Raw genomic sequence first — 26,262 nt, forward strand, 5'->3', positions numbered from 1 at the left:
CGGCGGGGCGGAAGCGAGCGGGCGGGCAGGTCGGCGGGACAAGAAAGCGGAAGGCCGGAGGAGGCAGTGAAAGCAGCTGGGGTGCGCGGACTAGCGTAAAGGTCGATCGGTCATCGAGTGTGGGATTCGAGGCGCCTTGAGGCTGGTAGACGACAAAGGGAAGGGAATCAAAAGAGGCTGGAGTTGGATGAAAGGTTCAGGATGAGAGGAGAGTTTGCGCCGGGCACGGGCGAGCACCTGAGGTCTGGAAGGAGGATGGATGAAATGCGGTGCTGTGCGGCAGACTCTGACACGACCTGCAATTGACAATGGGCAGAGGTAGCTGCAGGGCTCGCCGATCAGACGAGGGTACCTCAGCCGATGTACCTTGACTCTCAGCCGGGCAGCCAGCCATCCAACAGTGCCAGCTTCCCGTGCGAGTGGAGTGGGAGGTCACTTCCTCCTTCGTCCAGTTCCCAGAGGGCCGTGCGACGGGCCAATCGCGGGCCGGTCTGCCGCGCCTCGCGCCGCCTAGTGGCTGCTGGATGGCTTCTCAGTGGCCGTTGGGGGTGGGAGCGCGCGAACAGCTCAGGGATCTCACCTATAGCCCCCAAACTGTGGAAGTAAGGTACCAGAGCCAATCACGCCAATCCCGGGACATGAGGGACCCTTATGCCGGAGCAGAGCATCTCAGCCACAGCGTACCTGCAGTCTTGGGTTGATCGGTTGCGAGAGATCCAGTAGGGTTGTACTCTGGGCTGTTTTCGTTCTAGGTGGGCGATGGAGGGAATGACAGAGTTTTGTTTGATAGACCTGCCAGAGCCGAGACCCGACAGTCTATTGTCTGCACTCATTCGAAATCATTCAGCGAAACGCAGCGATTTCCAGCGTGCCAAGGTAATATCCGAGAGTCGTCTGCATCATAGCAAGGTCATGCTGAGACAATGAGTATCATGGCTGGCTGAATAAAGAGGTTGTCTATGCCCGAGTTTATTGGGACACCTGCCGATATCTGTAACCTCTTTCAACCAGGAACTGAAACTTGCAAGTAGATTGGACATGCTTCGCTTGCCTGAGAAGTCAAAGCTCTAGAAAGGCATGATATATATCACGATTCAAGGTTTCCCCAGGTTCCTTACTCTGCATACCTCTCTTGACCAGGCAAGTTCCTTGCCAAAACTCAATTCCAGGTCGAGCCTACGCTCAACGTTTATTGTCAACAGCCCACTTCGACAATCCTGACCGCCTATTTATCTGTGTAGGTAGGTATGGATCAATGCCAAGACTCGAATGCCTCGCCGGCCCATGGTGTCTATCTTTAACTCTGAACCGTTCATTTGAACTCAGTTTTTAACGTCCATTCATCAAAATGTGCATCCGTACAGGGCGACTATCGAGGGATACGAGCAAGGGGCGACGTCAATTGATACCTGTAACGGGAGCTTCAACTTCCAGTCGTTGAGGCACCCATTCATGGTCAGCCCCACTTGAACACCCAGCGGGACCCTGAACTCCGGTTGCTTACAGGGCAACCGACCCGTTAACACCTACTGAAGTCTGCCCCGAGCCCGAGCTGTTTAGCGCATTTGAGGTCCGGAGCTCATTAAAAGCTGGTTGTTTTGAGGCTTCTCATTGGTTGCCCCAGCATACCGCCTGTCACCGTGGAAAAAAAATACAAGTCGTCTCTGCCTGCTTGCCAACAACGCAGCTTGCAACCTCCAGTCCAAGCCAAAACCAAACATCTTCCTCCACCATCACCACCGCCTCTTCACTTCCCCTTCCCTGTCCTTCTCCTTATAAGCCCCTTCTCCATCCTATCTCTCATCATGGCGGCCGACATTGGTCACATCGCCCAGCTGCTTGATGCAACCCTCGATCCGTCTCAGCACCGCAAAGGTAACCTCTCCGTTGCCCGTCCCACCTCGTCGTTGCCCCGCGATTTCGAATGCTAACAAACAATCACCAACAGCCGAGACGGCTCTCAAACAGGAGGCTACCAAGCCCCAATACTCTCTCAGTCTCCTCAACATCGTCAACTCCGACTCCATACCCTCCAAGACGCGACTCGCTGCCGCCCTCGCCTTCAAGAACTTCATCCGAACAAATTATGTGGTGCGTCTGGACACAAACCCCATCCGCCGATGCGCAAAGAGCTGAACTCGAATTTTTATTTAGGACGAGGAGGGCAACTACAAGCTGCCTCAAGATGAGGTTCAGATCATCAAGGAGCGCCTGATCGGCCTCATGATCTCATCACCTGCCAACATCCAGGCCCAGCTTGGTGACGCTATTAGCGTTATCGCAGACTCTGACTTCTGGAGGCGATGGGATACCCTTACTCAGGTAGTCTCCTCTGCAGTTCCTTTACCACGGCCATGGTATTAACGCATTCTCTGCTCAGGAACTTGTCAGCCGGTTCTCTGCCACAGACCCCAAGGTCAACGTTGGCGTTCTCGAAGTCGCACACTCCATCTTTGTCCGATGGCGACCTTTGTTCCGCACCGACGAGCTTTACATGGAGATCAACCACGTCATCAGTACATTTGGACAGGCCTTTGTTCAGCTTCTAGTGGTAGGTTGGGCATGATTTATCTTTCTCCTACAACTTTGCTAATAGTCATCTACCGCAGACAATCGACAAGAAGATCACCGAGAACAGCGACAAGAAGGATGTTCTACAAGGCTGGTTTGAGGCTCTCGACCTGCAGATCAAGATTCTCTACGATATGTCCTGCCACGATCTGCCTCCCATCTTCGAGGAGAACCTCGCCAGCATTTCCGAGCTGCTGCACAAGTACCTCACATACTCCAACCCACTCTTGGAGACCGACGACGAAACCGAGACGAGCATAGCAGACACCGTCAAGGCCGACATCTGCGAGGTCCTCGAGCTTTACACTGTCAAGTTTGATGAGGACTTCTCCAAGTACTGCCAGCCCTTTATTGAGAAGGCCTGGAACCTCCTGTCGTCGACTGGTACCGAGACGAAGCACGACATTGTTGTCAGCAAGGCTCTGCACTTTTTGACCGCTGTGGCCTCCACAAAGGAGCATTCCGGAATCTTCAACAACGAGGATGTCTTGACTCAGATTGTCGAAAAGGTTATCCTGCCCAACGTGGCGCTGCGCGAGTCTGACATCGAGCTTTTTGAGGATGAGCCCATCGAGTTTATTCGAAGGGATCTCGAGGGTTCGGACACGGATTCGAGACGACGATCTGCTACCGACTTCCTGCGAAAGCTTCAGGAGCGCTTTGAGGCCCCCGTCACCACTGTGGTATCCAAGTATATCAACCACTATCTTGCCCAGGGCAAGTCTGATTGGAAGGCCAAGGACACTGCCATCTACCTCTTCCTGTCCGTCGCTGCCAAGGGCGCCGTCACCGCCGCTCAAGGTGTCAAGACCGTCAACCCTCTTGTCAACGTGGTCGAGTTCTTTGAGCAGCACATTGCCCAGGACCTCATCAACTCTGAGGGAGTTGAGCCCATCTCAAAGGTGGACGCCATCAAGTACCTCTACACTTTCCGCAGCCAGCTGTCCAAGGAGCAGTGGACAGTTGCTCTGGGCCCTCTGATCCAGAACCTGAACTCGGACAACTACGTTGTCTACTCCTACGCTGCCATTGCCGTGGAGCGTGTTCTGTTCCTTGCCGACGACGCCGGTAACGCCATGTTCCCTCGCGCCGACATTGAGCCCTTTGCCAAGGATCTCCTCGGCCACCTGTTCAAGCTCATTGAGAAGGAGTCGAGCCCTGCCAAGTTGCAGGAGAACGAGTTCTTGATGCGATGCGTCATGAGAATCCTGATTGTCATCAAGGATGGAGCTGTGCCCTTGCTGGAGAATGTGCTCACTCACCTCATTCTCATCACCAATGTCATGAAGCAGAACCCTAGTAACCCTCGCTTCTACTACTACCACTTCGAGGCTATCGGCGCTCTCGTCCGATACTGCGCAGCCACCAATGCCGCTCTCTTCAACGAGAAGCTGTGGGGACCCTTCCACCAGATCCTGGTTGAGGATGTCACGGGTAAGTGATGTGATTTGAACAACAAGAGTCTTCTACTAACAGGCTATCCAGAATTCATGCAATATGTCTTCCAGGTTCTGGCCCAGTTGCTCGAGTCGAGCCCGTCCGAGACCATCTCGGACAACTACAAGGCTCTTCTCGGCCCCCTGCTCAACCCTACCTTGTGGGAGACACGAGGCAATGTTCCCGCATGCACTCGTCTGCTGTCTGCCGTTATCCCTCGCGCCTCTCAAGCCATCATTGCTGAGAACCAGCTTGAGCCTGTCCTGGGCATTTTCCAGAAGCTTCTGAGCGGAAAGAAGTCGGAACTGCTCGCTTTTGATATCCTCGACTCCATCGTCAAGACCTTTGAGCCGTAAGTACCCTCCTATCCCTAGGACTGAACTAGGGAAGCTAACACTTGCTCGTAGCTCTGTTCTGGACCAGTACTTTGGCACCATTCTCCGCCTTGTTTACACCAAGCTTCAAGGCAACCCGGCCGACTCTTTCAAGCTGCGCTTCGTGCGATTCTACCACCTCGTCGCTGCCCGTCTGGAGGTGGGCTATGGCACTGACTACTTCATCAAGCAGTCTGACTCGGTCGAGGAGGGTGTCTTCACTAAGGTCTATCCGGTTTTTGTGCTGGCTGAGACGCAGAAGCTCGCTCGCCCTGTTGACCGCAAGGTTGCTGTTGTGTCCCTGACCAAGACCCTGTGCGACTCTCAGGCATTCGCGCAGAAGTTCATGAAGGGCTGGGCCAACACCTGCCGTATTCTCCTCACGCTCCTCGCCAACCCTCCCACCGTGGCTGCTGGTACGGGTGACGAGATTGTCGCTGAGGCCGATGTGGATGACATTGGATTTGGCATGTCGTTCACAGCACTCAACACTTGCAAGGCTCACGTCCGCGACGACTTCCCAGAGGTTCAGGACGTTGCCAAGTGGGTACATGAGTACATGATCGCCGCGAACCAGCGACACGGTGGTGCCGTTGAAGGATTCATCGGCCAGCGACTGGGCCCTGAAGAGCAGGCTGCCATTGCCCAGTACATCCGATAAGTTACGAAATGATCAGGGGACTCGGAACGGCATGATGGGGTGTAAGATGAGAGACAATACAAGACAGGATTAAAACAGCGAAGAGGACGCAAGGCAGGATTTTATGAGGAATACCAGGATCCAGGGCGGTTATGGATACAGTCGATTTTACGAAAGATGAAAAAAGGACACAGCGTCTGGAATTACTAGACGATAATAAAAGTTGAGGGAAGCTCGACCAAGATTTGCCGGCGTTGATTGATGCCATAGAGCTTGAGTAGTTAAATACCGAGTTTGTGTCGCCTTCAGAATATGTACTCTCATCAAATGTGGCATTGGATTGATTAGTTAGGGCATTGAATATTCATTCGTGTGCCTATTATCATACAGCAGGAGTCAGGGCCTCTGTGTCTCAAATGCAACGTCTCTCGCCATCCTGTCGTCCACCATCATAGACATGTGTCGATACATACATAGCTGAAGCATATGGGATGGTAAGCCCCCTCGTATGAGAATCCGCGTGCATCATCGTCACATGCCACATCATGACCGCCAAAAAGAAATACCCAAAACACCGAGTGATGCTAACAGAGACAAAATAGTCGTCCGTCGACAAAGAAACGCCTGGGGACCGTGTGCCTAACGGACCCCCTCTCCCTCTCCCACTCCATCATCGTAAGAGTCGTGACGATGCCATCATCTGGTATCAAAATCGTACAAAGCATGCAAAGCCGCCCAAAATAGCATCCGTGCCTCCCCCCCTTGCGTGCCGTGGCACGATAGATAAGTAAACAATAAGCCCTCATCCTCTGTGCCAAGGTCTCATGATGGCCATGGCAGCAGATGGACATGAGAGCCAGAAAACTAGTGTTGCCCTCGACTTCTCTTTCCGGTGAGTCTAGATAAAGGTGCCGTCCTTCCCGATAACGCCGACACTGTTACGCCATCGACATCTCCCTCCATAATCATCTGTGTCTCGGTCTCGAGGAGGTGGCCCTGTCCCTCGCGGGTTCAGCGTCCCACGGGGTAAGGACGAGGGCTGGATGTCGATCTCGCTGCTTCCCCGGGAACTCCCCCCACTAGCGTTCGTCTGGACGAGCAGTAAGCTGCTGGTGCTCGATAACCTCTTGGTGAACTCAGTAAAACTCAACCTTTTGGTAGCGGTGCTCGAAGTGGACAGACGCTTGTCTGCATTCGGCCGTATCGCGCCATCATCGGATACCTTGGTGGGGGTTCCTGTTGATATCTCCAGATTGGCCATGCCAGGAGTCAGCTGGGGAGTGCTGTTGGTCCTCTGGCTCGGAGTTGGACGACTCTTGGCATGCGCTGTATGCGGCCGTAGCGGAGGCGATTGCGGTATCTGTGTCCTAGTCACAGGGGGACGACCTGATGGTGAAGGTGGCGCCGCTTCGTGACGGCCAGTGATAAACTGCAGGGCTCGTTGCGTTGTAGGCGGAATCAATGCCGGTCCCCGTCGCTCCGGTACTCCGCCGTATGCGTCCTCATCCAAGTCGTCCGAATCACTATCTTGCTCCTCGCTGGAGCTGTCAGACGCTTCGAAAGCACTACGCATCGCCATCTGTTGGGCTCGTTCGGCTTCTTCCCTCTGTTTCCGCTTCTCGTCAGCTTCCCGCATAAGCGCATCAAACCGCGCCAAAGAACTCAGTTTCTCCTCGCCTGGCACCTCTCGTTCAGAGCCAGGGATGCATCGCATCTGGAAGGCCCTGTCCAAGATGGTCTCGCGTGGTCCAGGGGGAGAACTCGAGTCGGTTGCAGCAGTTGAAGGGTGAGGTGGCTGCGAGCCAATGCTGCTGCGTCCTCGAATAGGTGAGCTCATCGTGGATGATCGCCCCTGCGCTGATGTCCAACCCTCAATGAACTCTCCTTGATATTCTCCTGTTGTGGTAACGGGAGATGGCAGGTCGGTGGGAAGGACCGTAGTGTAGTGCTGTCCAGGTATTGGAAAGTTCATCTGCTGAATTGGATAGTTGCTGCTCGAAGGGGAAGACACGTCACTACGTTTAGATCGCAAGCTAGGCGACTCGGAGCTGAATGTAAGGGGCCGATCTCGAGTAGCGGTCGAGTGGGTGTTAGAGGAGCTCTTATGCTGAAGAGCACGGGTATCAGAACGACCAGACTGATTTCCGCTCGTTGGCCGCGAGAAGTAGTCGGATGTATCGCGGGGTCTCGACGAAAACGGGTTCGAAAATTGGGGTGACATTGGGCTCTCGGGGCTCATGGGGCTCATGGGAGACTTTCTGGCGAGAATGAAGCGAGCCCACTCGTGTAAGCTCAAGTGGTGGTCGTCTGTAGGGGTCCGGAACCAGAGTGTCGTTGCGCTGGCTTCTTTACTGGAGGATATAAGGCCGGCAGCTCGGCTCGACCGTCGCTTTTTCTCCTTGTCGGCGATAGAGATGACGAGAGTGGGAAGGACAGGGCCCTGTTTGCGGTGGGCGATCTGCTGGACCTGGCAGTCGGTAATAGAGTTTATAGGCCATTGTTGGCTTGGTTCAGTATCCTCCTGAATTCCAATGGGGTCAGTCTACAGCGCCAGGCAATAAAGCGGAGGTTTGGCTTGGGATTTCCATGGCCATTTCCGGAGTCACATACCTTGTGCTTGTAAACGAAGATGCAACATTCTTCGGTAGGTAGTTTGGCGAGAGACTTGTTCCCAAGACTATTATTGCGGCTGTTGGATACTAATTGCGAGTAGCTGGGGCTACCTGGATGGCCGGCTCCGGCGTTGCGCCTTCCAACGACAACGTATCGCGGCTAGAGTGGTATGGCGATTAGGGGCGCGGAACAAACGTGCGCATATGATAGAGACAAACCTTCCAGACAGCTCTACCAAGGATCTGCCCCCTGTCCGGAGGGACCATGAGCAACCCCTCCAAGTTTTCCATCGTGGGCGGCGACTTGAGAATGCTCGACGTAGGTGTGCGGTGTAGAGATATCCGAGTAGAGGCGCGACAAGAGGTCAAGAGGCTTGATCACAGTCGCATCATGAGTACACAACCATGAGCTAGAGGTCGACGGCGAACGATGGATGTCGAGCAACTCCCAAGACGCAGCACAAGCCGGGCTGTGTCCAAAACACCAACCAAACAAAAACAAGAAGAAGAGCCGTTGTTCGTGGTATGTAAAGGTTCGAAAGATGATGTTGGTGGCGACGAAGAGCAAACTCAAGGGGACTCGGCCGGAAAATGGAAGATTCGGCAGCTGTTCGGACACGGGCTGCTAGTCGATCAGGTCGGGCGAGTTAAACTACTGTCCCATCCAACGTCCCACTTCCTCGTCGAAGCTTGTCTTGACTTTGTCTCGGAAAAGGAAAGCAAGAAAAGAAACGAAAAAAAAAAATACGTAGACCACACCTGAAAAAAAACGAGCGAGCGAAAAGGATGGATGACGATGAAGGTGGTTTGGGTTGGCTTGCAGCTGCTGGTCTTTTGTTTAACCGACCTTGGCCGGTCGCTGGAGATGGGACGGATGCGGGAGGCGAAGGGGGAGGGGGACCCATGATGCGAGGCGCTTGCCTAATTGGACAGAACTGGGCTGGCACGAGGTTCACTAGGGGCGGCCAGGGCCCACCGTTGCTTGAGGGCTTGAGGGGGGAGGCGAGGGTGCTAGGCGGCGTGCCAGGACAGGGGAGACAAGTGCTAAGGCAGGTACTAAGGTAGGTACAAGCTGCCCCCGCTGGGAAAAGGCGAAATTACATCTCGAACAGAAATGGAAGGGACAAAGACCGTCTGCGTACTGGCTACAAGGTTCAGCCTAGTTCAGGTACACCGATGGTGGACGGTTTCTGGGGACAAAGCGCTGCAGGACGGATAGATGAAGACCGATGGATGGACGATGCTGAAGAGTCAAGCAAACAAACAGTTTGCGGGCCCGAAATTAGCAGCATCATTGAGATCAGCTCTGTCTGTCTATCCGTGCCTCAAGCTCAAGTCGAGTCTCAATCAACCTCAGACACATCCTAGGCTTGTCAAGCCACGCGGTTGGTCCGTAGGTAATCTTTGCAGCCTAGAGACGGAGCTGAAGATGAAGTTGGCTATACGCCGGATTTCCTCTTCGGGCCATTGCGCAAGAGGCTATACAAATACAGTTCCAGGATGCTGACTCGGACGTCTGTCTGTCTTGTCCATCATGTCTCTCGTCATCAGTACGGGGTACGGTAGATGGAATGAGGAAAAAGGAAGCATAATATCCCATCCATATTAAAGGGTCTCCAAGCTGCAGCTTTCAGTGCGTGCCGCCCCTAAGTACGTATGTACGGTACGCACAGCTTTTAGTTGCAGATGAGATGGATGTGCATGTTGCCGCAGTGGGCGCGCATCGTGCCGTGTTGCGTCCATGCCTGCTGCCATCCTCCATCCATGGATGGACGGGCGGGCACGCACCGGTCAACGGACGGGACGGGGGCAGGTACTGGTCCAGGTACCAGTTACCTTTCCCTCCTTGGTATGTACACCACAAGGTAGTTGCATCCCCGTGCAGAGGTCAGTCCTTCCCAGCCGCAACAGTCCATCCATCCATTGCACTTTCCTGCAGGGAACACGACTCAGACAGCGCCGTTCTAGCAGGATTGCCCTGCAAAAGGCGCATTAGACCTGGAGCTCTCCTTTCAACGAGCCCGCGCCAAACAAGAGCCGACCGACTCTTTCTGGTGAGCTTTTTTTTTTTTTTCTTCCAGGGACCGTTTTTGCCACTGAAGCCGCTGCCGCTATGAAACTCTGTCACCGCCGTTGATGCTCCCTCTCGTTTGTCATTTCTGGAATTGGCCCTAGTGTCGGCTGTTTTGGCTGTTTCGTCTCAACTTTTGAGTGCATGGGTCGACAGGCTATGGGCTATTGGATCCAACACAGTCTTGGGTGCCAGACCGCTCGTGCGCGCCGTCCATGGCAGGTTTCATCGCTTCCCTATGACAGACTGAGAGAACTCAACAGGACAGGACCCAGCGACCCTGACAACCCTGCAGGTCCCCTCCCCGACGAAACCCTCCGAAGGCGACATCATGGAGACGAGACCCTCCAGAGAGAATCATCGCGCTTGTGCCCGTGCCCATGCCCGTGCCTCTGCTCGTGGCTTTTCATGCCCCTGCTCCTCATGGACGAAGCATGGCTGCCCCAGGATCAAGGAGCTGGGCGGGGTCTGCGTACACGCAAAACGACGTCGTTGCGACTTAGCCAGGCCATAGCCTCCTGTGGTGGATCACGATGCGCTCGCTACACATCCTTGGCTCATACATGTTCCAAGCTCCTTCTCTGGCCATCAAGTAATAGCCAGGAAAGGCGGTATAGATTTTGCGAGAATGTGAGAAACACCATGACAGTCCTTGCTCTCCCAGGAACATTGTAGCCGAACATGATAAACATGGCATTCCTCCCCAGCGCCACGCAACTAGCAAGACAGAGAGCACCACACACACCAAAGTGATTCCCTTTGTCACGCGGCGCCGGCTCATCCCGCGTCAACTTCAAGATCTACTGGCCAGGCGAATCAGCAATGGCGATACTACTGATAACCGGCCGACGCCCGCACCAGCACTTTTCTCCATGTCTTTCTGATTCACATCTGCGCGCTTGATACGGAGTATTGTCTCTCCTTTACCTTCAGACCTCACCAGGCTCCTGGGGCAGACCTGTCGAACAGGCAGGACATGGGTAAGCACGGACGTCCATGCAAATCCCTGTGATGACGCCAAAAACCAGGTCCCAGGTGCGCCCAAACACGATATCACCAGCCTACCTCCTCGGACATAACCCTAGGGAATTCGACTCCTCAATCAACAACCTTAACGAATAACCCAAGCTGCGCTTGGTGTACGTACTCGGCACAGAACATATGGGATCAAGATAAACTTGCAGTTGGCAGGCAATACGAACACGTCCTCACCCTCACCCTGGGCCTCCCACACGCAGTACAGGTCATTTTCACTACACCACACTAACACGGCAAGCTCCTCGGTTCGGCGATCATTGTCTCTGGCCGAAGATCCCGCACATCTAATCTACCTATGACTGACCACCAACATATCCTTCGGCGGCCGTTCCTGGTTCACGTTTACAGGCGACGTCTTGCAAGGGGCAAGACATGTCGAAAACCTCGGGGAATTTTAAGATTTCAAGGTGACATTGACGTACTCTCCCATGCGTTCCTGTCCCGAACGAGTTATCATCTCCTCGAACTCCCGCTGATCGACAGTGAGACGCGGCGGTGCTTGGAAATCCTCAAGAATGACTACCGAGACGTTTCCATTCCATCGCGGAGTATCGCCTTTTGCCTGAAGGATCTCTTCAATGGTTGTTTCTCTCTCAGCTCGGGCACATGTCGTACAACCACCGCCATCCCGTCATCCCAGCAGGGGCTCCTTGCAGCCCGGTAGTCAAGGCTTTGGGGTCTGCAGGGGTCTTTGCTTCACGGGTCCTCGGCCGGTATTTTCGTCGAGATCATCCTGAGGCCATTTATCCGGCCAAGACTGGTTGGTTGGTCTTGTCGTAGCCCGTCAGCAATACCGTCAGCTTCGGCCCTTTGCTTGCTTCTCATGAATCGCTGATGAATTCTTCAAAAGGCCTCGCGGCGCACGTCCTCTGCGCGTGGAGCTGTTAGCGTCAGGGGCGAGCGAGGCCTCAGTGCTGGATGGCTCGATAATGCACGGGGCACATCGACATGGGTTCAAAGGAAGAAGTCAAGGATTAACCACTCTGACCCTTGAGCGGGATGTCGTCTGGTTTCTGGTCCTTGTCACCGTTGGTTCCCCCCACACTTCGATACTACTCTCCACGGGCTTTGAAAAAGGAGGAATATGGTGACTATCTACGGAAACAACGGACGAATACTAGTCCCTTGCTTGTTGGGCCGAGGATATGTCCCTTTCTCAAGTCTGCTCTCACGGGGCCTCCTATCCAAGGATCAAGGGCCTCCTGTATCGGCCAATGTCCATCACAGGCAGTTGTTGGTTCAATGGCAGGAGTCTCAACAAGTATCAAGACCAGACTCGACAGCCTTGTCAATTTGTCTGCTTGTTTCACTCGTTGGTTGCAACCGGAACACAACGGTACAGATACGCGCCGTGGGAGGAAAAGAAAAGAAGCCTCACAGTTTGCTCTTTGACTCTGCGTGTCTCAGCACAACCGCCCCCGCAGATTCCCACCGATTGGAAGTTTGGTATCACAAGAGGCTGCATCACAGATGCATTGGACTGGAGTCACGGACCGGTGACGGCCGACGTGCTCCACGGTCCTGGAACGATTGATGATGAATCCCACCGAGACAGTCGCTCGGCCCCGTTCGTTCACGTAATTGTCGCATTGCATGGCATTTCTCATCGACGATCGCCAACGAGCGTCGCTTCTCACGCAGCGCCTATGCACACGCATGCACACATATGGCGTTGCCTTTGACTCTGCCATGTCTTTGCATGTCGGAACGCAAGCCGACGGTGCCTATCTGACCAGCTGGAATTCCAAGGCGAAAATAGCACAGAGCGTCAAGGGAAGAGCTGAGGTTGGACAAAGAAGCTTGGTTGACCTGACCCCCTGCATGAGGCGTCATCACTGGAGAGGCATGCAGTGGAAGGTTCTGCATACTGGGTATCCTTCCGGATAGAGACTGCAAGATGCATCAACAGGTGCGCATACCAGCTCAGCCTCTCCACCAGACACCGAGCCTGACGGCAGCGCGGTCCGTTTCATGACCAGTTCTCGCCACCGTCGCAACTATTGCGAGCCGTCGCTACATCAACGTCTCCGACGCTCCCGGCCGATGGAGCAGCTCTCTTTCTTCGTAGGAAGCCCCTGGTCGAGAAGTTCTTGACCGCTTCTCTGAAATGTCTTTGTCCATTTCAACATCATGGTCCGTGACGGGCTAGGGGTTGGACTATCTGGAACCGCGCGGAACCAATTTGCTCCACCAGCTGGACCTTTCAACCTCTCTGAGGATGTGGTCCAAGGCGAAGGGGCCTGATGCTTGATCTCTGTTGTGCACAAATGGCGTGCCTTCCCGTGCTGTATCTCGCCATGACCCGCCGGCCCTGGTCCCGGTGCTGTCATGGTATCAGATCATGCAGGTACCGAGTCTGGTACACAAAGCAAGCCCGTCTCCGGATTTGCCTATCATGGCATTCTTTGACTGAGAGGAGAAAAGCTGACGATGGATTGTGGATGGTCACAACTCAGTTCTTGTCGAGGCACGGTTCCTCCATCAGCCGGAGCTGCCCATGCAACAAAGAGTGGTACGCACCATCCATGCTGAGCCTTGGCCCAGCGCGCTTCCAAGTCGGCTTCTAGATTTCTCGCTACAGTACGTCTCCTCCACAGTCCACATCCTCCTCCGCCTCCTTGAAGTCGATCCCCACCTACCAAAGTCGGCAGCGGGCCGCTCTGTATCACGCACGGCACAGTCAAACTCTATGTGGTCACCTCTTTCGATCCCAGGCAACCCTAGCATGTTCGTCTCGATCTGAATGAGGCCAGCCTCGGTGTCCAGGATGCGATCGAACTCCGGCCGGGGTCACACCGACTTGGTCTGGTCGAGCAAGACCATTGCCAATGGTTTGGGATAATATCATACACGCAGCGCATCTCGATACATTACACGCACCACCCTGGGCCGCGTGCAATCGCGTGGGCCAACCGCCAAGCTGTGTCTGTTAGACATCATCCAATATGCCAGATCAATAAAGAACTGTCACTCCACTTCGTCTTGTCTCTTTTCTCACATCCGGCCTTGTCCCAGACTACCTATCTGCTGTGCCGTCGCTTGGAACCGTCAAGGTTTGCCAGCATAGCCTTTTCTGCGGCCCGTAGACTACACCACCACCGTACCACACCATCATGTCGGTTGCCTCAACAACAACTGGCCGTATGCAGCACCCACATCTTGTTCTTCTGACACGTCTTGCAAACCAGCCAGCCATTGTGAGCTGTGGCCTGCTGTATCCGGCAGCGGAGAGAATGTCACTTTCAGCTGAGAAGACAGGGCTTGACTTTAACCGCCCACCACATCACGCCAGACTTGCAGCACCGGCCATCCACATTTCGCCAGAGATAGAATCGCACTCGACGTAACCGACGTCAGCTCGGCTTCGGAGCTGCTGTACGTAACAAAGTGGGATTTCTGCACTAGCCAGTCTACCATAGACAAAGAGACGCTGGATCAAAGCCAACCCCGTCTCATGAACCAACCCATCGCTCCAACGCCATAAACAACAACAAAAACCAAGAAACAAGAAACCCCTGGTTCTCCCGAGTGATGAATAGATGTCAGCGATGTCGGCACGAAAACGGCGCCCCCCATCCATAGCACCCCATGTACCCGTTCATCCTTCTAATAACATACTCAAACACCGAGCTGCCATGCCATGCCATGCCATGCCATGCCTGCCTCAAGTACCGATCGTTAAGCCAAGTCGGTCAGCCATGGCTAGTCCCCATTTCCACATACGAGTTCTCCAAGAAGAGGAGTTCTAAGCCCTAATCTTCTCCTTCATTGTCTCTCCAACCGTTTTTAGAATCTCGTTGGAAACGAGACCGTAGTTCGATACTACGTGTCTTATTTGACCAGCTACATCATATCACCGTTAGCCAAATATCCAAGTAGCAACTTAGCTGTGAATATCACTCACATCTTGAGTCGGCCGTCGTCTCCGCAAGACGCCAGCACAAACGGATCCGTCGGATTCCAAGTCACAGCGTTACATCGAGGATGGTGACCAGGTAGTCGCTCAACCGGAGCGCCCGTGTTCTTGTGCCAGATCAAGATGTTGCCGTCCTCGCTTCCACTCAGGACAAAACTCTCGTTCGGTCCACCGAAGGAACTCCGGATCAGGAATTGGCCACCGGTGTGGCCAAAGAACTTTTGCACCGAGTTCCGCGTGAAGAGGTCGATGAGTTGCGCCTCTCCATCGCTCTTGTTGACAAGCAGGTGCCGTGAGTCCTCGCTAATGCTGACCGACGTAAGAAGTGCCTTGAGTTCCATATCAAACTCGAGCTCTCGCGTCAAGGCATTGTAGACATGAATTGTCTGCAGATGATCCACGGCGACAAGCCAGCGGCCATCTGGAGATCCGCATATGTCCTGAACACGATGCTTCTTCCCCCACTCGTACACTTCGTCATCATGCACATTCACGGTCCGCAGGCTGTAGTTGGGATCAAGTGTTCCGAGAACAAATGACCTGTTATTCCGGTCCCAGACACAACCACTTACGGGTTCCTCAAATCGACTGAACTTCTTGATGAGTGTGCCGGTCTAGAAATCAACTGTCAGTATCCCATGCAAGAAAGGGCCTTTCTTCCAACTACTCACATGGGTGTTCCATAACCGAGCATAGCCATCTCTGCAGCAACACACAATCATGGAGTCGTCCGGGCTGAATGATATGTTTCCAACACCACCCTCGTGGCCACGAAGAACGCTGAGCACGTCGAATGTCTTGGCACTCCATATCATAACATAGTCACTGCTGCCACAAGCAGCAAGCCTGGTTCCGTCATGTGAGAACTGGACCTGCCAGATCTCCCCGTCGAGATCAGACACCTCCACTGCCACTTCTGTGGGGAAGTTTCGTTTATCGCAAAGGTGATCCGAGTATAATGATGGTGACAACGCCTCAGTATGATACAAACAGGTGTCGATTTGGCTCTGCTTGACTTGTTCAAGGAGGACTGCAAGGCGATTCTCAGGTAACATGACCGAAGGAGATATACATTCTGCGCAAGTCAGTCAGAGTCTAGTAATGCTTAGGAAAGGCAACCCACTGGAAAGCTGCGATAATAGTCGCTTTCGCGACTCGCCACCAGCCCCATCCCACTCTGCCCTTACCATGAGGTCCTCAACAGAACGGCACATGAGCAAGCTTGACAGGAAATGGAGCTTTGCGGTGTCGTGTGAGAGCGGAGTCAGCTCTCCTCGAAGCACTGTGAGAGCCCGGCTGGTATCCTTCTGCTCCAACAGCTCCAGAAACTTCTGCTGCCTTAGCCAGAACCTCATGGCGTTGCGGTCGGCACCGGCTGCCAGAACTAGCCCATTCCCTTGGCCATCTGCCTCGTATGAAGCGCCGGCAAGCAACTCCTCTGCCACAGGCCATGAGCCACTGAGCACGGCAGATCTAAAGCCGGCCACGGTGGGACTCTCGAGCTCATAGCCACTCTCCTGGCTCACATTATCGGCGGCAGCTTGGTATCCCATATCAGACAACGCCTGTATCAACAGCCGGGTCACCTCTTGACGGTCATGACCAAAGTATGTTTGGGGTCGTTGGCTCGGTCTGCCAGCGGCATTGTTCTTGTCTCCGGCTGAACCATTCAGCGCGGCCTTGTGGCCATTAGTCACTCCTGTAGAAGCCGACTGCTGGGACTGCGGAGCGGTCGAGCCGTTGGAGAGTCCTAGGGAAGCGCCATTGTGCGGATCAAGTGTATCACTCGCGCCCATCCTGTCGTTGCCTCGTCTTCGTTTAGAAGGGGGCTCGGCAATAGTGTCGTAAATGCCCTCAGACTCGAGACAAGAGTCAGGTTGGAGGTCCAGAAGAGGGTCGAAAGACGGCGATCGTGGGCGTCGTCCGAGGATCTGAGGCGGCACGGGACTCGAGAGCCTGTCAAGGCCAGCAACGGAAGAACCTATATTCGCAATGCCGGTTGGGGATCGACTCGGGTGGTGTGTGTTGTCGCCGTGGAGGGCGTTGAAGCTATAATTTGTAGTAATGTTAGGGATTTGGGCAGAGATATCGGTGCTGGAAGAGATCGAGGGGAGTTGCGGCGTGTGTGGGTGGTCGGAGGTGTGATCGGGGAGACTGGGGCGTGAGGGCTCGCCGGAGGAGTCCAGGACGGCCTCTTCGCGGCAGGAGACCGCGGTAAGAAAAGCTGGGGTTAACGAGAAGCTGACCGTTGGTCAGAAGAATGCGGCATCCGAGTGGAAGGGTGGTAGAGGCGTAAAACTGGCTCGGGACCAGCTGCGAACGATGATGTGTGGAGTCGTGATAGCAGTTGAAAGCGGGAGGTGGAGGTGGCGGCGCTCAAGCTGAAGGAGGGATCCGGCCGCATGTGACGGATGAGGCGTGTGGGAAATACGGGGTCGTCCGAGGAACAAGACAAAGACGAGAGGGAGAAGAAGCCTTTCTTAGAGAGCTGGAGAGTGAGCTGAGAGTTCACAGCTAAGGTAGGTATGATGCCAGGTGGTTGTCGGGGCGAGGTTGTCCAGTCCGTGCAGCTTCCGTGGATGGGGTTGCATGGACGATGAGGTGCGCCTTCTGGGGCCTGAGGTGTCGTGAGGTCACCTCATTAGAGGAGGCTTGTCGCTAACAGGCGCTTGCTGGGGCGTTTCTGGGGGCCGACAGTGACGATCCAGTAGCGTCTTGGGGGGCTCCAAGGCTACCTATTTGGGGGGGCCACCTACTTTAATCGTCACACGACGAGATTCTTGTCCAACGCAGCAACTCTGGATTGGGTATTATGCAGGTATGAGTTGTGGATGCCTGCGTAGGGTGATTATCTTGAGCGAAGATCTGGCATGGATCGGTTTAATGCCTCGGGTAAACTTGCTACAGTACAACTTGTGATGAATGGCCCCCAGTTGGCCAGTCGCCTACCCTGGAGTGTGGCATTTCAACCACTGGACCCTGCATTTTCTAGAGGTTCCTCACCTGTCCTGATAAATGTCCTGCAAGTAACAACTGTATGCCTTTACTCTTATAGATTGATGTGTTTGTCCTTCAAGTAGCGATTTGACTAGGAATGTATATTCAGTTTGTGCCATGCGCGATGATGCATCCTCGCCATAATCGCTTGCTGTGTGTTATCAGATGCGAGCGATAACGTGGCAGCGCATTTCGTCATCCACTTGGGACCATTCCGGCGTTCCATCCTGTGTCAATCTAGGTACGGAGTTAGAAAACGATTTTCTTTTCATCGGGTATTTTGTTTACTCTTATAAACTGCCAACCTGGCGGCATGTCTTGACAGACAGGGGCCGAGGTACTAGCAGTGACCCAACCGAATCCGGTCTTATATCGATGACCTCAGACACTCTCACCAACCACGATGGTAATCTTTGTCATATCTCAATCTACCCGAAAGTCTTCATAGACACGAACAAGAAGAAAAGAAATGTTTGACAGTAAGATCTGCGGGAGTTCTCATCACGGCCTTCAGCACCAACGTGCAGACCTGACCACCAGCAAGTTTTGACCTCCCGCTGTGGCTCTCTCACCTTTATCCCAACTGCGACCAGGACTTTAGTTTGACACCAGTGTTAATACCGTATTGAGTATCACAGGGATTGCATGACATACGATGGCTGTGACAAAGCCGCAATAGCCAATGTAGAAATGAGGTTTTATGTGTTGCCTTGCCGCGAGAACCTGCTACAGATGACTTTTCCAAGATGAACTTGAACAGCCTCGTTGAGTAGTCATATTCATGACAATGGTTCTTCCGATACAACCAATTCCCGACCAATGGGCACAATTCTCAGGCAAAGACCGGACACCTGGTTACAAAATACATCTAGAAGAGGCACGTGGGTGTTGACCTCAACAATGTTGTGTCCCCCTTGGTGACTGGAAAGACCCGTGAAGGATTCTGTGTCTTAGTTGACGGTGCCACAACACACAAATACCTTGCGTCATGTAAATCGGCCCTTCACCAACGCTGATTACAACAATACTAGAGGTCGACATGAAAAGGGTGGCATATCGGGATAGATGTAGGGGCCACCACTAACCAGATATTCCAGCCCGAATTGCGCATTCTCCATCAACCGGCGATGTATATGTTACAAGGCCATGGGGTCTTGTAATATATGAATTTGAAGACTCTGCGTCCTTTCGGTCGAAGAGGGCTGTGCCCAGAGCTCCCGGAGGATGGACTACCATACGGAGAAGCGACTGACCAGAGCCTGCTAGAGAATGGTGAAGACTGGGCTGAACACGACAACTTCGACAAGTACCCATCACCTGGGAAGGCAAACTCTTAAAAGAGCAAATATTTAGAAGAGCTCCAATGCCATGAAGCTTTGTTGAGTCTTGACCTTGCTCCCCGCATCGACAACTTGGGACTCTGGCAACCGATGATGAAGCGAGCTGGCCCCTGGCTCGATGTTCAGAACCTATAAATCAAGATTTCAAGGGCTGCGAGAAGTATCTTTCAAGTAGAAACTGCAAGAATGTCAATATGACTATATGAACGGGTGAGTTTCGACTTGGGATAAGCTCTGCTCTGGAGGCGACTTGGTCGGCCAAGCCAGAGACGAGTGATCTTTCGTTCCAAATACTTTATCTGCCATTCTTCCAGACATGTTTAGTACTCGGAGAGAGATGACATATGCTGCCTACCGAAGTAGTTGGTTTCTTGTATAACTACTGACTGTCGCATGCCTCGTCGTATTCGGCCCATGCAGTTGGCGGGTTCCCTTGTGACCCACCAACTCTCTCGCGCATGATGCTCCATGAACTGCGTTCGCCCTAATTGATAAGGATAGCCTGACCCCTGAACGGTTAGTTTGATAACTCACTTGGCTGTCATATTCCTGATTGGCTTCCAATATGGGTCATGCCAAGGTCTTTGACTTTCGGCGGTGAGCATCTCCATGTCTCTGATTTCGCTTACATGTTCATATACTCTAGCAATTCTGTTTATTCTCGTGGTTAACGCTACATAAGAGCACGAAAATCGTATTAGATAAGTAAATATTGATATTGATGCGATGCTTGAGCTCGGTTATTTCTGTCTTATCAGTATCACTCATGAGCGAGATTAATCCTCTGGCCTCTAATGACTCGCAATGAAAGTGGTTCCCGCCTCAAAGTATCGAGGCCTCCAGCAAGACAAAACAACTGACAAACATGTCTCGCAAGGCCTCGTCATTGCCGTCGTCTCTGTGGCACCTCAACTGGAGGCATCCATATTCTTCTCTCAGGAACGCATCACGCGGTGACGTCTACAGCCCAGGCTGCAGAATTATTCCCCTCCAACCCTTCTGATTCAAGCCACAACTTGATGAAGCTGGTGCCAAAGCAATGTCACGTGCCTGCCACGCTTGTCAGGGAAAAAGCTAGACCCCTGCTAGCCACCAGGCAGGAACGATCGATTGGGCAAGGCTGCTGCGCCACTCTGTGGCTCGAAGGGGACGTAATGACGGCCCAGCCAGGGCAGCAGCACCGGCAGCGGGCGGCGCAACCTTAGGGCCCTTGGGCTTAGGCTCGTGAATTCGGTGTCGTCTTCTTGGTCCCTCCTTATTCTATCCAACATCACCACGCATTTTCCATATTTCACGGCCTTTGCCCGCCAAAGACAGTTTTCTATCCAGTTCATCACAGGCTGCTCCACCTGAGCCTGCCTAGGAATCGCCGAGACCACACCGATTCGATTCCTCTATAGTCGTGTTTGCGCAACCTACGCTCCAGGAGCCCTCCACCCCGACCGCTTACCGAAAGTCAACCACTACTCCCCTCCACCCTCCGTCACCGTCTCCGTCACCGTCGATCCGACTTGATCCTGCACATATCCCACGCATATAGGAGTCAGAATCATAGTACACAACATGAGCGGCAACCTCTCTACGCCAGGCGGCATCTCAGATCCCGCTCTGATCCAGTGAGTCCCCCCGCTACGCTAACCCCTCGGTGGCCGTGGATTGCCTCTAACCTCGCACCTCTAGGCTCGTCAACAAGCTTCAAGATGTGTTTGCGACCGTTGGAGTCAACAACCCTATCGACTTGCCCCAGATCGCTGTCGTGGGCAGTCAGTCAAGTGGAAAGAGTTCAGTACTGGAGAACATCGTTGGTCGAGACTTGTGAGTTGCCTCATACCGCCTCTGCCGTGCCGTGCTGCGAGATGCTTGGAGACTGACAGCTATCCTAGCTTGCCCCGAGGCTCCGGTATCGTGACCCGACGACCTCTCGTCCTTCAGCTTATAAACCGCCCTGCGCAATCCAACGGTGTCAAGGCCGATGACATCGACACATCTAACGACAAGGCAGCGAACGCCGACGAGTGGGGAGAGTTCCTCCACGTCCCTGGTCAAAAGTTCTACGACTTCACTAAGATTCGAGACGAGATCAACCGGGAAACAGAGGCCAAGGTTGGACGGAATGCCGGCATCTCTCCAGCTCCCATCAACCTGCGCATCTACTCTCCCAATGTCCTCACCTTGACATTGGTCGATCTGCCTGGTTTGACAAAGGTGCCCGTTGGTGACCAGCCCCGCGATATCGAGCGACAGATCCGAGAGATGGTGCTCAAGCACATTGGAAAGTCGAACGCCATCATCCTTGCAGTTACCGCTGCCAACCAAGATTTGGCCAATTCCGATGGTCTGAAGCTTGCGCGAGAGGTCGACCCCGAGGGTCAACGGACCATTGGTGTCCTCACCAAGGTCGATCTGATGGACGAGGGAACCGACGTTATTGACATTCTGTCGAACCGTGTCATTCCTCTCCGACTAGGCTACGTCCCCGTGGTCAACCGAGGCCAGCGCGACATTGACAACAAGAAGGCCATCAACCAGGCGCTGGAGGCTGAGAAGAACTTCTTTGAGAACCACAAGGCCTATCGTAACAAGAGCTCATACTGCGGAACTCCTTACCTGGCCCGCAAGCTGAACCTCATCCTCATGATGCACATCAAGCAGACACTGCCTGACATCAAGGCCCGCATCACCAGTTCTCTGCAGAAGTACACGGCCGAGCTTGAGAGTCTTGGCCCTTCGATGCTTGGCAACACCTCCAACATCGTTCTCAACATCATTACCGAGTTTACCAACGAGTGGCGAACAGTTCTGGATGGTAACAACACTGAGCTGTCCAGCACCGAGCTTTCTGGTGGTGCCCGTATCAGCTTCGTCTTCCACGAGCTCTACTCCAACGGCGTCAAAGCCATCGATCCCTTTGATGTCGTCAAGGATGTTGATATCCGTACCATTCTGTACAACTCTTCCGGTTCTTCTCCGGCGCTCTTCGTTGGCACTACTGCTTTCGAGTTGATTGTGAAGCAGCAGATCAAGCGCCTGGAGGACCCCAGCTTGAAGTGTGTCTCGCTCGTCTACGACGAGTTGGTGCGCATCCTGTCGCAGCTTCTCGCCAAGCAGCTGTACCGCCGGTACCCTTCGCTCAAGGAGAAGATGCACGGCGTTGTCATCGCCTTCTTCAAGAAGGCTATGGAGCCCACCAACAAGTTGGTCCGAGACCTGGTCTCGATGGAGTCGGTTTATATCAACACTGGTCACCCTGACTTCTTGAACGGCCACCGCGTAAGTTGATTCTTGACACAAGACTATGCGAGAACGTCACTGACCCGAATTTATAGGCAATGGCTATGGTCAACGAGCGATACAACCCTTCCAAGCCTGTCCAGGTTGACCCCAAGACTGGCAAGCCCCTGGCTTCTACTCCTCGCGCCGCCAGCCCAACAGTTCCCGAGCCTGAGTCATCCGGCAATTCTGGCTTCTTTGGCAGTTTCTTCGCAGCCAAGAACAAGAAGAAGGCCGCCGCCATGGAGGCTCCTCCACCCACCCTCAAGGCTTCTGGCACCCTGTCGGAGCGGGAGAACATTGAGGTTGAGGTTATCAGTACGTGATGAGACAAATTCACTTCCGTGTGGATGTAGTTACTAATTCGTCTACAGAGCTGCTGATTTCGTCTTACTACAACATTGTCAAGCGAACTATGATTGACATGGTTCCCAAGGCCATCATGCTTAACCTTGTCCAGTAAGTAACTCGGTGACTGTCCCCTACATGGTCTAACAACTTTCGTAGATTTACCAAGGATGAGATGCAACGGGAGCTGCTGGAGAACATGTACCGAACGGACACACTGGATGAGCTCCTGAAGGAGAGCGACTTCACCATCCGGAGAAGGAAAGAGTGCCAGCAGATGGTCGAGTCTCTATCCAAGGCCAGCGAGATTGTCAGCCAAGTCCAGTAAAGCCACCATTCATGAACGAGGCTACTCATCTATTCGCTTCTCGATCCGGCGTCACCCTCAGACTGTATCCCTCAACGCACACACCCTCCTCCATAAACCGCACGCTCCAAGGGGATCACCGCACAGCAGTCGTTCTCTAAACCCTACCCCCTACCCCCCCTTTTTACGACGTCCCGAGCATCACTTTTATTTTTCGATACCACGACATTTCAGAAGGAGACCTAGAGTAGACTGCTTAATGACTTATATTGGGGTGCATGGCTTCCTGAACCATGTATGCAACACGGCAAATGGGGTTTGGAGGCGAGGTTGGTTGCTGTGAGGGTTATCAAGGAGCAGGAGTACATGGGGGATTTGCGTTGGCCGGAGTGCGACGGTTTTGTCTTGGCCTCTTAGCTGCTAATGTTATTACTATGCCTGATGACTCGTCAGCAGAATGACGAGATGTAGGTAGAATATATAATCATTTCCCCTATAGTTGGCTGTGTGTCATTCATGTGTCGTTACCAAGAATCATCATAGTTTTGATGTCTCCTTCAGCACCAACCCTCCCTCATGTAGCTCGTACTCCCTCCCACTCTCCCATCCCATCCATCCTCTCAGAGTGTCCTCGCCTCGCTCCCCCGGCGTGACGAACTTTGGTGCATAGCCTTCTCCTGGAACTCCCGGTCCCTGCCCAAACTTGGCTGCATCTACATGTCCAACTCCTTCTTTCACAGCCAGACAAGGCGTCTCTCGTAGCGTCACCGTTGGCCGCTGGTCTCCCTCCCGCTTGGGATCCGACTCCAGTTCGCTGTACTCCAACACAGGCGTGCAACATGCATCTGTGCCGTCAAAGATAGCCTCCCACTCTGTGCGACTCTTACTCATAAACTTTTCTCTCATCAGCCTTTCGAGTTCAGGCCAGAGACTCGTGTCGTGTCGCTTCGACTCCCATCCTTGACCCTCGAGATCCAACCCCTTGACTAGAGCCGCAAAGAACTGCGGCTCCAAAGCCCCAACTGACATGTACTTGCCGTCTGAAGTCTTGTATGTGTCATACCAGGGACAACCTCCGTCGAGTAGATTTCTCCCACGACCTCGTTCCCCCAGTGGCGTCTTGAGCGCCATCCTAGGAAAGGTTGCCAGATAAGCACTTCCGTCGACCATGTTTGCCTCGACAACTTGACCACGCCCCGAAGAATGCCTTGCGATGATAGCCATCAATACTCCTTGGAACAGCGCTGCGCCGCCGCCGGCAAAGTCGGCCAGAATGTTCCACGGCGGATGTGGCTTCTCCCCCTCGCGGCCTAGCATGCCCAGAACGCCCGAGACGGCGAGATAGTTGATGTCGTGGCCGGCCATGAAGGCATACTTTCCATCCCGACGAAACCCCGTCATGCGGCCATAGATGAGTCTCGGGTTCAAGGCACAGAGCTCATCAGGTCCGAGTCCGAGCTTCTCAAGAACACCTGGGCGAAAAGGATCAATGATCACGTCGGTCTGTGAAGCGAGGCGCTTAACGAGGGCAACACCACGCGGGGACTTGAGATCCACGGTGATGGAGGCCTTGTGCCGGGCGAGCATGTCCTCCGTCGGGACGGCGCGGGCGGATGTGCCCTGAGCCCGGTCGATGCGGAGGACTGAGGCGCCGGCGTCGGCGAGGAGCATGCCGGCAAAGGGACCTTGGGGATGTTAGTTGGTTACTGACTTGGTGTCTTTGGTAAACTTGCCTGGGGCAAGGCCGGCAAACTCCAGGACCTTGGTGCCGTGTAGAGGAGTAGGGCCAGCCATGTTGAAGGTTGACAATGCTAAAGTGAATAAAGGTATAATATCAATCAAGTCGCCAAATCAATTAACATTCAGCATTCACCCTCATATAATCATCAATGGATTACATGTCCAAGTCTCCACAAACACCGTGTCGTCTCCGACAGATGAAGTTATCCCCCGCGATCGATGCCATCACAAGCCGAGGTCCCACGGTCCGCTGATAGCTCCGGGGCCGGTGAACAACCCACGGGCCGGGGATACCAAAAAGAGAAAGAGTTGCTCCCTCGAAAAATGGGGCTCTCTCCTTCCTTTTCGATGGCGCCCTAAAAATAATGCGGGGTTGTACCAGCCCCCCCTGAAGCAAGCCGAAAATTAGGGAACCACGGAACCCACTGAAACGGATCCCCTGGTAAACCTGACGACATGCCGTCTTGCTAGGGGGAGAAGGAGCAAGGGCTTTGGGGGTGTGGATGGGTTGGGGGAAAAGAAAAGAAAAAGAAAGGGAAGGATGGAAGATTTTGCATGTGAAATGTCGATGCCACTTGTAACCACCAATATCCGCATCTAGCCAAGACTCTTCAATATATCCCCATCTCATGTTTTGTCAACATCAGACTCTCAACATTGCAAATGCACTCGTTATTACGCCAAGCGAGTCTCTTGCTGCATCTCTCGGCCAATGACCGATCTAGAACATCCAAAAAACCTCATGATTTTCTGCCCCCTTATCGGGCATCCTTAACCCCCAACGCCGTATTACACCTTCAACACTACCCTCCCAACAGCATCAACAACAGGCCGAGATATTACGTACAACCCATACATCCACGGTGAAATCGTTACTTCACCGGGGAGAAAGGTCAAAAGCCCCCGACAAGGCTGAGAGAAGCACACCACACACCGTAAGTCCCCGCTCTCGGTCAAGGATTGGTGAGTTCTCACCTCACCATATACCCCGGGCTCCGGAAACCACGGTAGATATCACGAGATGGTGGTGTTAGAATTGCTGACGTGCCCCTCCCCTCCTTCACCGAGATGCCGCCCTGGCAGATGGGTTGCGGCTGAGTTTTTTTGTTGCATTCACACCTTGTAAGCTACAAGGGACCCAGGCATGCGACATGAGATTTGCCATCCCGAGATCCAACCAACAAACATGCTGGTTCCCCCAACCCAACCTCACCCTTAGAGATAATCTCTAGATTTTCTCATAGTACGTATCAACCAGAGATCTCTGCATCAACACAGAATGCTTTTCCGACAAGGTGATGGAGTCTAAACAAGCTTAGATTTAACCCGGACTATCCTTAGGGTTTACTTTAGACTAGGTTTTAGTCTGCCTATATAGGCAGGCAACTATGAAGCATGGCAAAGGGGATCAAGCATATTCACAATCCAAAACAAACAATCTTTAGAAAAATGGTACGTCTTTCATTCTTCGTACTATCATGGGCTAAAAAGGGGGAATAAGCGAATTGTAACAGACCCAAAATCATGTCTATCAAAAAACCAGACCAAGTAAAACAGGGGATTCCCTTCTTGAAACCCCGCCAACGCCCTACGCAAATGCA

At 53.4% G+C, this 26,262-nt stretch overlaps 5 protein-coding genes across 5 annotated transcripts; 2 read left to right on the plus strand and 3 right to left on the minus strand.

Moving 5' to 3' along the window:
• Positions 1 to 1,805: 1,805 nt before the first annotated feature.
• Positions 1,806 to 5,043, plus strand: LRP88_06023 (importin-alpha export receptor; the record flags this gene model as incomplete). The annotated part of the gene is made up of 7 exons (XM_083242565.1): positions 1,806 to 1,875; positions 1,949 to 2,091; positions 2,155 to 2,322; positions 2,381 to 2,551; positions 2,610 to 4,005; positions 4,057 to 4,360; positions 4,416 to 5,043. 7 exons carry the CDS (start codon positions 1,806 to 1,808, stop codon positions 5,041 to 5,043), a joined length of 2,880 nt encoding a protein of 959 aa, XP_083101501.1.
• Positions 5,044 to 6,033: 990 nt separating this feature from the next.
• On the minus strand, positions 6,034 to 7,925 carry LRP88_06024 (uncharacterized protein; the record flags this gene model as incomplete). Its single annotated transcript, XM_083242566.1, has 3 exons — positions 6,034 to 6,112; positions 6,174 to 7,543; positions 7,854 to 7,925. 3 exons carry the CDS (start codon positions 7,923 to 7,925, stop codon positions 6,034 to 6,036), a joined length of 1,521 nt encoding a protein of 506 aa, XP_083101502.1.
• A 6,718-nt stretch (positions 7,926 to 14,643) lies between these two features.
• Positions 14,644 to 16,845, minus strand: LRP88_06025 (WD40-repeat-containing domain protein; the record flags this gene model as incomplete). The annotated part of the gene is made up of 3 exons (XM_083242567.1): positions 14,644 to 15,273; positions 15,331 to 15,734; positions 15,783 to 16,845. 3 exons carry the CDS (start codon positions 16,843 to 16,845, stop codon positions 14,644 to 14,646), a joined length of 2,097 nt encoding a protein of 698 aa, XP_083101503.1.
• Positions 16,846 to 20,559: 3,714 nt separating this feature from the next.
• LRP88_06026 (dynamin-like GTPase VPS1) lies at positions 20,560 to 22,942 on the plus strand (the record flags this gene model as incomplete). The annotated part of the gene is made up of 6 exons (XM_083242568.1): positions 20,560 to 20,612; positions 20,677 to 20,811; positions 20,880 to 22,266; positions 22,323 to 22,584; positions 22,641 to 22,725; positions 22,774 to 22,942. 6 exons carry the CDS (start codon positions 20,560 to 20,562, stop codon positions 22,940 to 22,942), a joined length of 2,091 nt encoding a protein of 696 aa, XP_083101504.1.
• A 516-nt stretch (positions 22,943 to 23,458) lies between these two features.
• LRP88_06027 (CoA-transferase family III domain-containing protein) lies at positions 23,459 to 24,592 on the minus strand (the record flags this gene model as incomplete). The annotated part of the gene is made up of 1 exon (XM_083242569.1): positions 23,459 to 24,592. The coding sequence occupies one exon, from the start codon at positions 24,590 to 24,592 to the stop codon at positions 23,459 to 23,461; it is 1,134 nt and encodes a 377-aa protein (XP_083101505.1).
• Between the last annotated feature and the right edge of the window lie 1,670 nt (positions 24,593 to 26,262).

The sequence above is a fragment of the Fusarium phalaenopsidis genome, assembly GCF_050370095.1.
Source record: "Fusarium phalaenopsidis strain FUZ10S chromosome Unknown contig_32296, whole genome shotgun sequence".
NCBI lineage: Eukaryota > Fungi > Ascomycota > Sordariomycetes > Hypocreales > Nectriaceae > Fusarium > Fusarium phalaenopsidis.